The sequence below is a fragment of the Dromaius novaehollandiae genome, chromosome 10 (genome assembly GCF_036370855.1).
Source record: "Dromaius novaehollandiae isolate bDroNov1 chromosome 10, bDroNov1.hap1, whole genome shotgun sequence".
Lineage (NCBI taxonomy): Eukaryota > Metazoa > Chordata > Aves > Casuariiformes > Dromaiidae > Dromaius > Dromaius novaehollandiae.
In genome coordinates this window covers 15,748,691-15,764,334 of record NC_088107.1, presented here as the reverse complement: position 1 = coordinate 15,764,334, position 15,644 = coordinate 15,748,691, and the positions used below count along the sequence as shown (strand labels likewise).

At 41.3% G+C, this 15,644-nt stretch overlaps 1 protein-coding gene across 2 annotated transcripts; it reads left to right on the top strand.

Moving 5' to 3' along the window:
- The first annotated feature begins 1,401 nt into the window (after nt 1-1,401).
- On the top strand, nt 1,402-15,621 carry PYGO1 (pygopus family PHD finger 1). 2 transcript variants are annotated; one of them, XM_064517395.1, is made up of 4 exons: nt 1,402-2,103; nt 2,693-2,755; nt 6,648-6,733; nt 8,538-15,621. In XM_064517395.1, the coding sequence occupies exons 1-4, from the start codon at nt 2,055-2,057 to the stop codon at nt 9,657-9,659; spliced, it is 1,320 nt and encodes a 439-aa protein (XP_064373465.1). In that variant the 5' UTR covers nt 1,402-2,054; the 3' UTR covers nt 9,660-15,621. The 2 variants fall into 2 exon arrangements, with proteins under 2 accessions (XP_064373465.1, XP_064373466.1); XM_064517396.1 differs by lacking the exon at nt 2,693-2,755 and having other exon boundaries at nt 1,405-2,103.
- Nucleotides 15,622-15,644: the final 23 nt, after the last annotated feature.

The following is a 15,644-nucleotide window of genomic DNA, read 5'->3' as shown; positions in this document are numbered from 1 at the left end:
CATTTTCATCCAGAAAATGTGTTCCAAATACTGGAAGTCACAATTATCCATTTAACATGAAGCTATGCAAAGAAATAATGCTGCTATATAACGGAAAATAAGGTATTTGCAAAAACCAGATACATTACACCTTGACACCTTTATCCCAGTTGAGCGAAAATAAATCCTTATTCAAAACATAGTTATTTTAATACAAGTGCTTAACGGTTTTGGTCAGGGATGAGGACTCTACTGTGCAAAACACAGAAAAACGGAAAAGAAGCCCCCGATGCAAAATACTACATTTGGGCATGTCTTAGGACAAAAGCTATTGTAGGCTATACAAAACCGTTTCAAACTTCTACAGAAAATTGACTGTTCTCATAGGGAGTGAATGTTGTATATTTTTTCCTGCATGAATTTGCCATTATTCTGCTAAATTGTTCTTTTGTTTATTACTAGATAGCACAAAAAAGAAGAGACTTATTTTTTTCTGTACCTGTTACAAACTTAACTAGCTGAATCACTCATGAGCCCTTGTAAACCCACTTTTCTCAGTTTTATCCTAGGGCCGGACCGTCCTCCTCACTCTTCTTTTGACCTTTTCGGCTTATGGAACATATAACGCTAGTAGCCAGCACACGAAATAAGGGCAGGTGTCTTCTAAAGCCTCCCCCTCATAGTCGCTGGTGCTAAAACTGGGTGAGTGAAAACTTTAGGTGTATCTGCACAACTGTCTGAAGTATCTGTTAACGTAGCACTGACATGAGCAAAGTGGTTTTTCCTCCTAAATTTCTGAAGGGAGACCAGGAGGCGGCACGCGCTGAACCTGGTTACCATTCCCCGACGGAGAGAACGCCTCCCATCCCGGAGAGGTTCGCACACACCGAGCACCTAACACCGCTGAACGGCAACCATTTTGGAAGACAGGAAACTGCGGAAAAACGTATATATTTCCACAGCATTACAGTGTTGACAGAGGCGACTGACCTCTCGCCTTGCTTTCTTGACAGCTCAGAACGGCTACTGCCATTTTGACGGCCACTGGTCGGGCCCAGCGGGTCACGTCCCCTCCGGCCCCGCCAGGCCAAGCCCGGGCGAGGAGGCCATGTCAGCGCGGACCTCGCGGCCGGCCGCCTGGCTCGGCTCGGCGTGGGCCACCGGCGCCACGCGGGGCTGCGCACGTGCCCCGGGAGCTGCAAGCCGTGAGGCTGTAAACGCAGCCGGGCCAAACCCAGGCCGGGAGTCGGGCAGCGGCTGCCCCGGGTGGCCTGACCGCCAGGACGCGGTGACGGCGCGCGGCCTCCGCCAACCACCCGCGAGCAGCAGCGCCCCGCGCCCCTCCCGCTCCTCTCGGCCCCTCAGCGAGGGCGCGCCCGCGCCCCCCCCCCCGCCCCGCTCGCCCCAACGGCCGGGCGCGGCTCTCCCCCCGCCAGCGAGGCCCGAGGCGGCCGCCCGGAGGGTGGTGGCGGCGGCGCCTTTGTTCCGCGCGGCCGCCTGAGGGGCGGCGCGGGGCGGCGCGGGCCGGGAGCCCCGCGGGAGGGGCCGCGGCCATGGCAGCGCAGCGCAGGGCGCGGGACGCCCCGCGGGCAGCCCCGCCGCCTCCCGCCGCGGCCGGCTGGGAGGGGCGGCTGCGCCCGCCGCCGGGGGCCGGCGCGGCGAGCGGCGCTGCTCCCCGCAGAGGGCGCTGCGCGGGGCCGCGGGGCCTGGCAGCCCCGGCGGCGGGAGCCGAGTGAAGCGGGTGCCCGCAGCGGCGGGGGGCCGGCGCGGCGCGGCGTTGCGCTCCGCTCCGCGGGCCCCCGCGCAGCCCCCGGGCGGCGCCGGCCGCGGCCCGCCGCTCACCGCGGCCCGGCTGCCGCCGCCGCAGGGTCGCCGCGGCGCCCTCCCGCTCCCAAACTTTGCAAAGTCTGGCGGCTCCGCGGCTGGGGCGGCGGCGGCTACGGCAGCAGCGGGCGGGGGGGGCGGCGGCGGAGGAGGCGGGGGCGGCGGGGGCGGGGTGCGGGCCGGCGGCGGCGGCAGCAGCATCAAAGAGCCCCGATTCCTGCCGCCCTGGGAGCCATGCGCCGCGGTCTGTAATGTCAGCGGAACAGGAGAAGGACCCCATCGCGCTGAAGAGGTCCCGAGGTACGGCGAGGCCGGGGCGGCCGCCGGGGCCTAACTCCCGGGGCGAGGAGGAGGAGGGTGGCCGCGCAGCGCCGCGGGATGCGCGCACCGGCCGGCCCCCAGCGCCGCCGCCCGCCGCGGCCGGGTCCGGGGCTGCCGGCTGCCGCCCCCCGCGCGGCGCGGGCTGGTCCCCCGGCGGGGCCGGGCGGCGCTGGAGCCGCGCTAAGTTTTCACGGCGGGGCCCGGCCCGGCCCCGCGGGCGCCCGCCCGCCCGCCGCCGCCGCCGCCGCCGCCGGGCCCCGACACGCCACACTCGGGGCGCGGGTTCGCCCGGGGCGCGGAGCCGGGCGGCTGCGCGGTCGCGGCCGTTTTGTTTTTCGGGAGGTGCTGCCCATTAGTATGCAGCGTGCATGCTGCTGGTGCAAGGGAATACGTCGGCTGTGCCACATGTCCGAGGTAGTGTGGATGCAGAGCCCATAAATCGCACTCGGCTTTCACTCTTTCACCCTCGAATGTTTGTCTAGTGTTTGATTTTCGTCGGGGTTCCCTCTTTTTCCCTTTTTTTTTGCCACACGAAAAATTTCCCGATTTTTTTTTCTTTTATTGATAGTGCTGTTGTACCGCTCTGGTGAGCCCTGGAGTACGCGTTTCTTTGAAATGCATGAGGAAAAGGGTACATACGCGATATCTCCCCTGATTTCGGCTGCACAACGGACTTTATTTAAAGGGCAGTAGCAACTATGGTAGTTGTATCCTTACAGTGATGAAAAGCAGAAATGTATCTCTGAATGAAATAATGGAAGACGGCAGGCTTATTTAGTTGGATGAAAACTGTGGCAAAATGATAAAACCTGGTATTTATTGCTTCTCTTTTCCTCCGCTCCCGCTTTGCCCCGGAATTCTATTGTTCTGGATGTTTTAAGCTTTTTATGGCTGGGTTGAGTGGGGAGAGGTGAGGATTCTGCTGTGCATGCAGCCGTGGATTTTCAGTGCACTTTTCTAAAACTGTTCTAGTAGCAGCTGGTTTGCAACCTTGACAATGAGAGAATGAAAATATGCAGCAGTGTTACAAAGGAGACTGGGATTCATTAAACTCCTCCACTCTCAAGCCCTGATTCTGCAAATATTTAAGCACATACAGAGTTTCACATGCCTGAGTTTCCCATTGAGTTCAATGGGATTACTGCTTAATATCAAAACTGTTTACAGGATCAGGGCCACAGAATAGGCTCACTAAACCTGGTTAAAATTGGACTGTTTTTAGTTTCCTGTCTGTGAAAGAAAGTATAATTGGCCATTTATACTTCTTGGGAAAACATTCTTACTTAGATAAAGCACAATGTAGAAAGACTGTGGCACCCATCCTGTGAAAACCTAGAGAGGGGTTTGTCAGTGAGTATGAATCGAAGTCCAGGGTTTATTTGCCGCATATTGAGCACAGCATATATTATATGCAAAATCATAATCTGTTAATGCATAAACTAAACTGCAAACTTCAGTTCTCCTGACTAAAACTGTAAATGTCTATCTTGTGTATATGCATATGTGAAATTGAAGAGAACATGGGACTTATCCCTCTGAACTTCACAAATTCAAATGGCTGAAATACCTTTTATCCATAATGTAAAAGAGGAATAGTTACCACATACGTATTTATCTCTAAATTCATCTATATATATGATGTCTCAGACAAAAGGAACATATTTTTTTCCTGGAAAACTGTCTCAGGTGATAAAATATTTTTTTGCCCAATTAGTGCAAATATCACAACGTTCTAAAATGCTCAGTACCCATTTTAATGAAAAGTCTGTGTGGTAGGTACCAAAAGTGACTTTCAGGAAAGTTTATTTTGGCTGCATGAAAATAACCCTTATTCACCCTTTTTTTGGAAGTATGCTAGGACTAACATTCAACTTCCTTTCATGTATAAATTAAATCATTATAAAATCTATAGGGAAAATATAAATTCATAGGGCTAACTCAAATCATTGACCTCACACAGTGAGAACTGAAAATACAAAAGCTTTGTTCGTTTTCAGACATAAGACCCAGTCCTGCAAACCAAGGCATAGGAGTGGCTTTACCCATGTAAGTAATCCATATAGAAATTACTGGGAATTATCACTGGAATTCTAATATTTATATGCTTACATATTTGAAGGATCAGATCCCAGAGAATAAATTTATACTTAATTTTATAAAGTTTTAAGTTATAATAATGTAAAACACTGAGCACTTTCATATGGTCCTCAGCATTCTATTTGGTCATAAACTTATTAATTTCTGTGTTACTAGCTATTGAATTTAATTGAAAGAAACTTAGATATTTGTAATATTTTGCTATCAGCAGTACAGGGCTGTAAACAGAGCACTTTACGTGGTTGTGAAGATGGGGATTCACAATACTGTCCCTTGGAAACTAGGATATGCTTGTAAGAATCAGAGAGAAGAAGCTGATGGGAAGTGTGGGGACAGTTCAGAGCTAAGAGTTTATCAAGCAGATGACTTATAGGGTCAAAAGTTAAGGGACATTTGTATATAATTTTATACTGTGATTATTTATCTATATTAATGGGGTTGCAGTGCTTCATAGCACTCTAAAATATATGCAAAATTCTGCATTCTAAAGCAAGGCAAAAAGGACTTCTGTTTCAGAGTAATCTCCAGTTACTCTGGTGGCAGGTTGTACCGTGATACATTATGCTCAAACATGAATTTATTTTCGGAACATGATCAAGACATCGTGCCATGGTCTTTGACATTCAGGCTTAAAATTTGCCAGTAACGATAGCTGTTGATTTGGGATGTCCATTTATCTTCCGAATGTGTAATGAAATGCTTTGGGAATTACATATATAAAAAATGAGATTAAATTTCAACAGCAACAGCCAAAGCTAAACAGAACTTATTAAAGTAGAGGCAGAGCTGGATTTTTATTGGAGGTAGGACTGGCAATTTCCCTGAAACCTCTTCAGGCCCCCCCCCCCCCCAAAAAAAAAAAAAAAAGTGTGTGGGGGGGTGGGGGAATGCTAGGAGTGAAAATCTGTCTCAGTAGGTAGTTACAGGCCTCCTTTCATCAGCAGTATTTGAAATAATTCTTGGATATTTTAGTTTGTATACGATAGGTCTAGTTCCCCTCTGTGTGGGAGATTTGGTGTTACTTTACTGAACAGTCCTAAAGCTGGTTTAACTATCTGCTGGGAATACTTGTCTGTTGTAGAGCTCTTTAATGTTATATGTTATGCTTCTTTGCATAATACTAGCTGTAATTCATAGTTATCTTCAGGTTGTTTTTGATAATAAAGAGAAACCCATGTGTGCAGCAGCATGCATCTTGATAACGTTTGACTTGTATTTTCAATATGAGTTTTAAATAATACAACAATTTTTAGGTTGTGTTGCTGACTTTTTACTGTTCTCAGTAGCAAAAAGTAATTTTTCTTTGTCTCTTTCCATATATATATATATATTTTTTTTTTAAAGTAAACAAGCTATTATTTTAATAGGCCAAGATAAAACTGTAATAACATACAGTTTTTTAATGTGATGATGTTAATATCTTAAAATGGGCTGCTTTCGTATCATCTGAAAGTGTTTTCTTACTTTGTCTCGGGGTCATCTTTGCATTCCCAAAGGAAGGCAAATTGACTTGAACCCCACGAAGGCAAATTGACTTGAACCCCACAAAGGCAAACCTACTGGGATAATGAGGAATGTACTAGAATCTCTTTTTTTCCCTCTATAGTCTTATTAGATTTTAAAAAATGACAGTCATGATTTATACAACTTTGGGAGCTTGTTCTGCTCTTATGAAAGGTGGAGATAAGTGTCATGTCAAGGATAGATATTTCTTTGTATTGCTCAAAGTGAAATCAAGTGATCTGTAAAATGAGCGTTCTTTATCTCTTTTGGTGCCAGAGCAGCCGTGCTTAATTGTTCTATGAGCTTTCTGCACAGGAGAGCAGGATCGAAGTGAACCTGTCTCATTATTTTTGGCAGGTGTCTTTTTGTGTGATGAAGTCTCACATTTAAAGAAATTTAGATCCGATAAACTGGAGCTCTGTCTAAACAATATGGCAAGTTTTCAGTGGTTTTCTTTCATAGATCTGCTACTGTTTGCTTTTTCCTTCTCGGCATATTGTAACATACTGCTGTGGGTTGGTAGAATGAGGTTGATGAATGCCATGTCTGTGTAAGTTATGGTGAGTCTTAGGCATGGTTTTAAGCAGTTGGTTTGAAAGTTTTATGCAAATAAGAAATACTTCTGACTAGCGAAGAAGAGATGTTAAGAACTGAGGGACTGATGAACATAAAATAAATGGAAATACTTATTCTAACTGTAATGAGCGTGAATTGGACGTTAGAGTCCTAATGGCATCAGATAGCTGTATCTGAGATGTTACCTTTTACCTCCAGGTATGCTCCTCAAGGGCTTGTAATGTAAGGCAGCAGAATTGATGGAAGTTCAGTATTTGTGATGGCTGTCTGTTGATATGACAGACAAAGACTTAAGATACAGTCTGTAAGGAAACTAATGCAGTACTGCACTGATTGAAATTTTGTAGGTGGTGACAGTGGATTGGATGGGTTAGGAGGACCAGGAGTACAGCTTGGAAGCCCTGATAAGAAAAAGCGCAAAGCAAATACACAGGTAAACTGTCTCTGGTTCTTTTGATTTCTTAGTAAATAGTGTACTCAATGTTGTTTGCTGTTATGACTATCTCACCGTTCAGAATATCAGTCCATTCTCACAAATAGAAGCATTATTAAAATATTTTTTATGTAAATGCTAAGTTGAAATCTCCACCCTCGTGTCATCTTTATGAAACTTCATAACCCTAGTTACTCTCACCGAAGTTATTTTAGATCTCCGTAGGTTGCCAAAGTCCTATAAAGGGAGGAGGACAGTGAGACTGAAATGACTGTGTTTGACCATATGGATTTGATTCTGAGACAGACTTTATTTTAATGACTTCGTAGCCATTGCTAGAAATCTGTACAAAATGATTAGCTGCCATGAGACTACTTTTCTTCTTACCCTTACTTCTATATATGTAATGGCTAATATAGCTAATGGATCCATACAGTTTATTAATGTTTCAACCAAACTTTTGGCATATTCTCCTAGTGCTTTTCAAGCAAAAGCTATGCGGCAGGTTCGGCTCCTTTCCAGTGAATCTCTACAATTTGGCATTTTTATATGGTTGCTATTTCCAGAAAAGGAAGCCTAGATACAAAACATGTAAAGCAATTAGATACCTATAATGCAGAATTTTCCTTTGTGTTCATTCAGCTTTATGATTGAGAGTATCTGTTAATTTTATACTGCCCAATGAGAGTAATTTTATTTACACAGGTGAAACAATCACTTTCTGTTAGGCCTATTCAAATTCCATTTAGATGTGGATCTGTTTTCTTAATTTTTGTTTTGTTTTAAAATAGTCATGGTGAAACCTGCTCTGAGATAATTTCAGGCTTTTGGATCTCTCTGTTGGTGAGCTTTCCTCTGCTCTGGAGGGATGATAACTGTAGAGAGAACACAGATCAGTTTCTTGTCTTTTCTTACCATGTTCAAAACTTACAGGACAGTAGAAACATGGGTAAAAAGAATTGTTTCTTCAGTCTTTGGTTACCAATATTTACGGTGAAATGCACATTCTGTGAATATAGTTAGCATCAGGGACAGAGGTAAGAGTGAACTGGCTAGATGTTCCCCACAGGCTAGTCTAGAATGAGATTCAATTGTATAGCCACTCTGATGATATCTAAGCAGCCTCTGAGCTCTAAAATGTGATTATTCCTTGTAACCAAAATTCCTTGTATTTTTATACCTACTGATGATACCTTCCAGACCATCCTGACAATCATTGAGTGCTCATAGGCATAGGGGGCACCTCTATCTGGTACACAGAAGATAGAAAATTTCCATATGCAGACTCCTATATGCTTTTTTTGTGGGGGGAGGGGAGTAAAGTAACATTAGTATTTTAAGTTTCTATATCCTCATAGAAGTGGGGTGTCTTAAGAGGTGTATATTCAGTAAAATGATCCCCACGTGAAACTAAGGAAATGCTCCAAATCTGCTTTTTAAAGCATTTGAAGCATTTTGTGCATGTACATTTAAATAACACATTCTCTGTTCCCTCTTTCCTTAAGTAAAAGATGAAGAAACACAAGTTGTACATTAAGTAGTATTTTCAGCAGCATGATTGTGCAACTGCACAATTCTTAAAATAATGACATTACTATAAATCACTATGTTATCTGGGGCCCAAACTCCTCTCTTGCCTGCCCGCTGAAATTTCAGATAGCCTGGCAGGGTACAGTGGTGAGCTTTACATAACAGCTGAATGGTTCTCTCAGCAGTAGTGCCACTAATCCAGGACCTTTGCAGTTGGCCTTCTTGCAGGGACATATTAAAACTAATTAAAATGTTGTATTTAAAACATTTTTAGGGATCATCGTTTCCTCCTCCATCTGAATATGCTCCACCGCCGAATCCAAGCTCTGACCACCTTGTAGCTGCAAATCCATTCGATGACAACTATAATACTGTGTCTTATAAACCACTTCCTTCAGGAAATCCATATTTTAGTAATCCTGGTTATCCTGGCTTTGGAGGCTATAACACTTTCAGAATGCCACCTCACATGCTCCCCAGAGTGTCCTCGCCATATGGTGGTTCTTATTCTCTCAGAAACCAGCCACACCCTCTTCCTCAAAACCCCGTTGGAATGGGTTTTAGTCGACCCCACTCTTTCAGCTTCGGTCCACATGATAACCCAGGTTTTGGGAATCAACCACCTTACAGTGGTGGTCAGATAAATCAAAATGTCAGTATTCCTGGTCAACATTTCAGACCAAATCCTGCTGAGAACTTTGGTCATTCTAGTCAGATACCTCACCCTGATGTGCCATCTAACTTTGGTCCTGGAAATAATCCAAATTTCCCAAATTCTCAGCTAGATTCAAACCATTCTTTTGTTCCTCCGCCAAACACTTACAACCAGACAAAATCGTCAGCACAAAAGCAAGACTTTAGTCAAGGTACAAGCAAAGCATCCAGTCAGAACACTGCTACTCATCAGCATCATCACAGGACAGAGGACATTGTGAGTCAAGGTAACAGTGACCTAAAAAATGTTACTCGAAACAATGTGGTAAATCAGGATAACAGCCATTCTAATAGTGCTGATAATGCTAATGCTGGTCATTCAAATGGGACTCAGAGCAAGTCCCGCCAGCCTCGAGGTACCACTGAAGGATGCAACTCTGAAAAGAGCAGCAAAACACCCCTTCATCCCAGTCGTCATGGTCACTCATCCTCTGAACCAGTCTATCCGTGTGGAATTTGTACACATGAAGTTAACGATGACCAGGATGCCATCTTGTGTGAAGCCTCTTGTCAAAAATGGTTTCATCGAATCTGCACAGGCATGACTGAGTCAGCTTATGGCCTTCTTACAGCAGAAGCATCAGCAGTATGGGGTTGTGATACGTGTATGGCTGACAAGGATGTCCAGTTAATGCGCACAAGAGAAACTGCAGGACCACCTGCATTGAATACGGATGGCTAACAACATGAATTGGTGGTAGTGGCTGAAATACTTGTTACAAAGGTTTGGTTACAAATGGGGTATTTCACTTTCTGCAGACAATCAGTTTTGATTGCTAGTATCTTTTCTTTCCTTAATCTGTTTTCACTCAAACTTACATCTCAGTTTTGGTACTCTTAGTTTTAGGTGTGCAAACATTCTACTGTTTAATCAGAAACAAGAAACGCTTGATCTTGTAAAACATAACTGGCATCTGATGAGAAGGAGAACGTGCATTCAGAATTTTACTGAAGGCAGAAACGTGCCTGTGTGAATGACCTCTATTCACTAGTGCTAGTGTGTTAACTAAAACTAGCATTTAGTGCTCGGTTTTGATGGTACTATACTTGCAGGTGCTCATTACTTTATTATTGGTGAATGTCCATTACTGATATTCTTGCTAACCTTTCTTTGAAGGTAGTGGAGATGACATGGAGGAATGTGCTGTACTAACAGTTTTTATTTTAGGGATAAATACAAAGGACTTCATATGTCAAATAACTGAATCTTCTTTTTTAAATAATGCATTAACACTATTTTTAAATTTAACTTCATGCCTAGCAACACAGTGAAGCCCACTAACTCTCACACCTTTATATTTCCTTGAAAAGGCAGTGAACTCTTTGACTTCTCAGCAAATATTTAATTTTTGAGGACTCCTGCAAGGTCTTGCACTACTTAGAAATAGTTACAAAATCTGTTGGCATTTAAAAAGTCAGAAAAGATCAAGCTTAAAAGGCCAGTGCTTTAAATCTAGAGAATACCAAAACTAGGGTTGCATATGTAACCTTAATTCATTTATCTTAAGCATGTACATCAGGATACAGTCTCTGCTTCTTTCATCATTGTCCAATCACACGCCTCTGCTCCTTTCTCATTGATAGTTCTAGTCTCCAGCCTTGGTGCTGCCCAAGAACTGTGAATGAACTAATGTAGAGAAAGTCCTGCTCATCTCCTAGGGCTTTGAACTAGAGCCTGCTCAGTCATCCTGAGCTTACACAGTCCACCTGGCATGAAGAAGGGTGTGAAGGAATGGAGTGTGCTCAGCACAGACTGAACTGCAAAATAATTTAGCCAGCAAAGTCTTAAAACTGAAATCCCTCCACTGCCGCAGCCAGTCTTTCAGTTTTGGGGGAAAAACAAGAAAAATTTAGGGTGAAGAAAAATAGAACTTGCATTATGAGATGCGAGTTTACCACATATCAAGAGTGAATAATCGGAAGTTTAGCCTCTTTGCTAAACTTGAAATCCTAGTAAAAAGCATGAATGGCATTAGAGCTTCATGTGTGATTGTAAGAATTCTCTTTTAATATGGGTAATTTGATCTTATTCTTGATCTCAAATAACTGTTTTGGGTTTTTTTGTTTTCGTTTTGTTTAATATGGGTGACTATCTAGCCTTGAACATTTTAGCCTAAGCAGCTAGTTTGGTAAAGTTGTATATGCAATTGAAAATGAGCTTTTCTGTAGAAAGAAGGGTTTTTTTGGTGTTATTTGTTTGTTTTTACTTAATAAAAGGTGGTAGGTACTCTGTTATCAGACTCTGCTCATAATACTCACCACTGATGGGAAGTTTTAATTGCCAGTCATTCAAAAACTAAATGATATGGCAAGCATCAGAGGTACTAGTCACATTCCTTAATGTGACAGAATGTGTTCAGATCTGTGGTGATGAGTAATATAAGAGCCTATATAGAATACAAATGTGCATATTTATAGGTAGTTTTTATGGTAAGGTATGCTAATGAGTGAAAAATAAGAGCTGCTTGCCAGTTCACCATTGTGTTTGAATTAAATGGGCTCTACTGTAGTAATAAACTTTCCTGGGAGATGCATTTCTTTTTCTGCGGATATACATAACCCTTTTATTTTAATACTGAAAAATTTTATATACCATCTTTTACCAGAGAAACATTAAGTGCAGTATCCTTCTCGTTTGTGTCTTACCTCTCATTAGGAAAGAGGAAATAATGTCCGAAGTGTGAATGAGACAATTCGTATCTTGAGGATTTCCTGTATGGAGACGTAAAGAAAGTGTAATGCAAAGTCAGGACTTCTGTTTTCAGCGCTATTTGCTTAGTACAGAGATTAAACTTAGTTTTGTTTTGTTAGGGGTGTTATATTAAAAAACAAACAAGAAACAAACTCTGAAGAAATATCTTCAGTAGTTCTCCTAGTAACTGACTGACTTCAGTTAGAATTTCCTTTTGGTATCTAAAGTAGAAGCTAAACCAAACCTTGTTTAGATAAGTTTGTTCCTGTGGGAAATAAAATTATTTCTGTTGCAACAATTTGCACTGTGAAGCTTATGGAGCTGGTTCCGAATTACAGTAATGTAAATCAAATCAGAATTTTGTTTCAGTGTTTGGAAATTCAGTCAGCAAAAGATCTTGTGGTGATATTATTATCCAAGCATGTTATTCACAATACCCTCCACCCCTGCCCCTGATTCCTAACACGAGAAGATGTTTCAAGGCATTTGTTCTTGGAAGTCCAATTAATGTTTTAAGATTTTGGAGCAGACACTATATTTAAAATAGCTATGTCTTTCTTGAAATCTTTTCAATCAATCCTATGTCAAGTTAGGCAAGTGCTTTCTATATTAGTTAGTAAGACATTAGAATACAAATACAGTGTTCTTATGAACTTAAACAAACGTACTGGAATATAATTTTATAAGGCCTAAATTGTGTATTTGTGAAAGCTATTCTAAAAAATTATTTCAGTTTTTCTAAACTGGTACCATGTTGGGTTTGTAACCCAGTGAATTTTCTGCATATATTAACTTACAAATTCAAGGCATTAGTAAATGCCAATTTTAAAATATCAAATAAAACAAAACAAAACCTCTTACAGCATTGATCATAGAAATAGGACTGAATAGGATCTCAAAAAATCATTAGCCAGTATGCTTGCCCTACTGATATGCTCTTGGTATACCTGGGTTCTTTACCTAGAGAGAGAATTACACTTTGTTTTTTCTCTGGATGTATTGACTAGTAGTAGTTCAAGTATGCACAGGAAAAACAGCAATCATGTCTTATTAGTAAGGTAATAGAAAAATGTCAGCTGGGTAGAATTAGAAATTAGTTATAGAAGGGTTGGAGGGAGGGAGGGAGGGCTGGTTAGAATAGGTGAGTTTTTTGTAATACTCTACATGAAACAATTTGTATTGAACTATCATGTGATTCTTTTGTTATTAGTGATTTAGACTGCACTGGTGCTGCACACCAAAATATTGCAAAGATTTTGTAAGTCTTACCAACCTGAAGATTTTTGTGGGGAATGCCTGTGTCCTTTTTAAACAGCTCTCTGTCATGCTTGGAAGTGTAGCCTATACTGCCCAAACTCCCCCCCACCTCCTTTTCTCCCAAGGCTGAAATAAACAGCCATAAACTGGATTGAACAGCCTTTAATACTGGCAAACTTGCTTTTTGCCAGAGACCAGCTTTAAATGAGAAAATATGTAATTTACCCTTTTAAAATACTCATTTTGTTATTAGTGTCAGAGTAAGTGGCAGTGCTGCTTATAAGCTAGAAACTGGGTATCAAAAATCCTGTTTCTCGCTCTTTTACTGATCTCTTGTGCAGCTTGAGGCAAACAGGTTAACTGTTTGTGCCTCAGTCTGTTCTTTCCTAAGATTGGACTAACGCTTACTTCCCAAGGCTATTTAGAGGCTTAGCTTTATTTGAGGTCTTCAGATGAAAGATACTAAAGAAGTAAAGGGTAATATGATGTTTGCTCTATTTAAAACAAAAATACAATTTCGTTACTATGTTTTGGGCTGCTCATACAGGAACATACTTTGTCACCTCTGATTTTTTTTGACTAAGCACTAATTCTGTAAGCACACTTTCAGGCTTAACTTCAGGCATGTGAGAATTCATAATGAAGTCACTAGAACTGCATGCACAAAGCCAAGACCATTTCAAAGTGTCTGCAGTTCTGGGCCCATGGCTTTTTTTAGATATTCTTAGGTAAAATGCTCTTTGTGGTTTGAGATTTTTGCAAGATCAGTGGTGTTCAAATGTAGCACCTCTTTAACATTTTTCTTTCTTCAAACTTAATACAGATAATACACATCTGCATAAAATATATCCTTTTCATTTTATATATAAACATTGCCTGCCAGTAAAAGTATTGGTGTAACATTTTTTTAAAAAGGAAGTCATGCTTCTTATGTTGTATGTGACTTAAATGACTGTTTCATATTAAAACTAATCTTTCCTTATGTACTGCTTAAATATACCTGTTTTGGGATATCAGTTCAGTACTTTTTATACAATCTTGAATGTGTTCCACATTGGTGACATGTATTTTTGCAACAGCTTTTTCTTTTAATTTTAAATTAGAGCATGTCTAAAGTAATACATGCATTAGTGCTGTGGTGTGTGGCAAAGTTAACGTATGTAATTCAAATTGGAAAAAAGTTTCCAGACTTTGTCCAACATTAACCCTGTGGCCAGGGATTAAATTACTATGTAATACAAATTATTTCATATCATGATGTGTTTTAAGCTACTCTATGAAGTATATGAAACATTATTGTTTATGGATTGGTAGCTGGCCTGGTATCTTGCATAGAATGAGGTATGATAGATGGTAGCAGTTCATGATAATTAAAACTGAATACCTTTCAGAACATGCAGCATTTATGTGCATCGTCATCTTGTTGCCATAACATTAGTATGAATTCTTTAATATTATCTGCTGACAAATGAGTGAACATTCGGTAGTATGCTTATGGTTGTGAAAATCCTGTTCTAATGCTCCATATTTGTTTTAAAAAACATGTAACTTTTTAGCTATTGGATGTGATTAGATATAAGCAGGAGGATGTAGAACTGGATGTATTTTAAAATTATTCTGCAATTGCTAAGTTTTGGCTGAAGCTTTCTATATTAGAATAGACTCTTCCTTAAATTTGGAAAATTAAGTGTACTTAGCAGAAAAGGCAATATAACTATGCTACACATTCACTTCTCTGTATGGAACTCCTATAATTTCTTGTTGGCTTATGCTTTTCATGGAAATAAAGGGTCCCTTAGTGCCCTAGTGTTGCGCGTTAATCAGTTTTGAGTTAACTAATTGTGAATGGTGTTCAGCCCTTTTGAGGTGCTGCCTGTAGCTTAAAGAGTATTCACTGTGGCCCTTAGTTTATTGGTTCAGAAACAGCTTACAACAAGATCATAGGGAATACCTTTTTTTCTGTTGTTTAACATTCATAATGGTTTTCCTTTTTGTGTTTAAACAAACTGTCTCTCTCAAAAATAATTTCTGATGCAGCCTCATCTTTTCCCTCAGAGGTTGTGCACTGTACTTCAGAAATTGCTGTATTGGAGACAGTTTGGTGACTGGAGTCACAAGAGATGTTGTGTCTGTTCCTAGACACTAATCTCACCGGCTGTTACCTGGATGTTTAACAAAGAATGGGCTCAATATGAACTTTCATAATTTAGGGAGGGTGAGCTTCTTTATATATTTGTTTTTTAGTATCTTTGCCTTTCATGATAGTTTTCTTTCTTTCTTTCTTTTTTTTCCTGAAATGTGAAATAATATGTAGTTGTTGAGGGATTTTTACTTTATAGCCAGTCTCTCCACCAAGCTTTTGTATATGGCCTTTAGAACAGACACTGTTCTTTAGGGCCTTCTGACTTGGTATCTTTGTTAGCATTCTCCTTTCAGTGTTAAAGAATAGTTGAAAAAGGCAAGTTACCAATCTACTGCCATCCAAACAGTACAAAATATGATTAAGATTGACATTTAAATTTTTTTTGTTAATAATGTGATATTTGACCCTTTAGAAGAAGATATATCAGGATCTAAATCAACCATTCTTAGAAAATGTATATGGCAGATTTTGTCCAGCACTATATGTAACTTTGTTGCTTTCTGTTTTCTGGTTTCAGTTTCTCTTAAAATAAAGCTAACTTTTGTGGGGAAATTGCCTGTTGATTTCATGAAGAC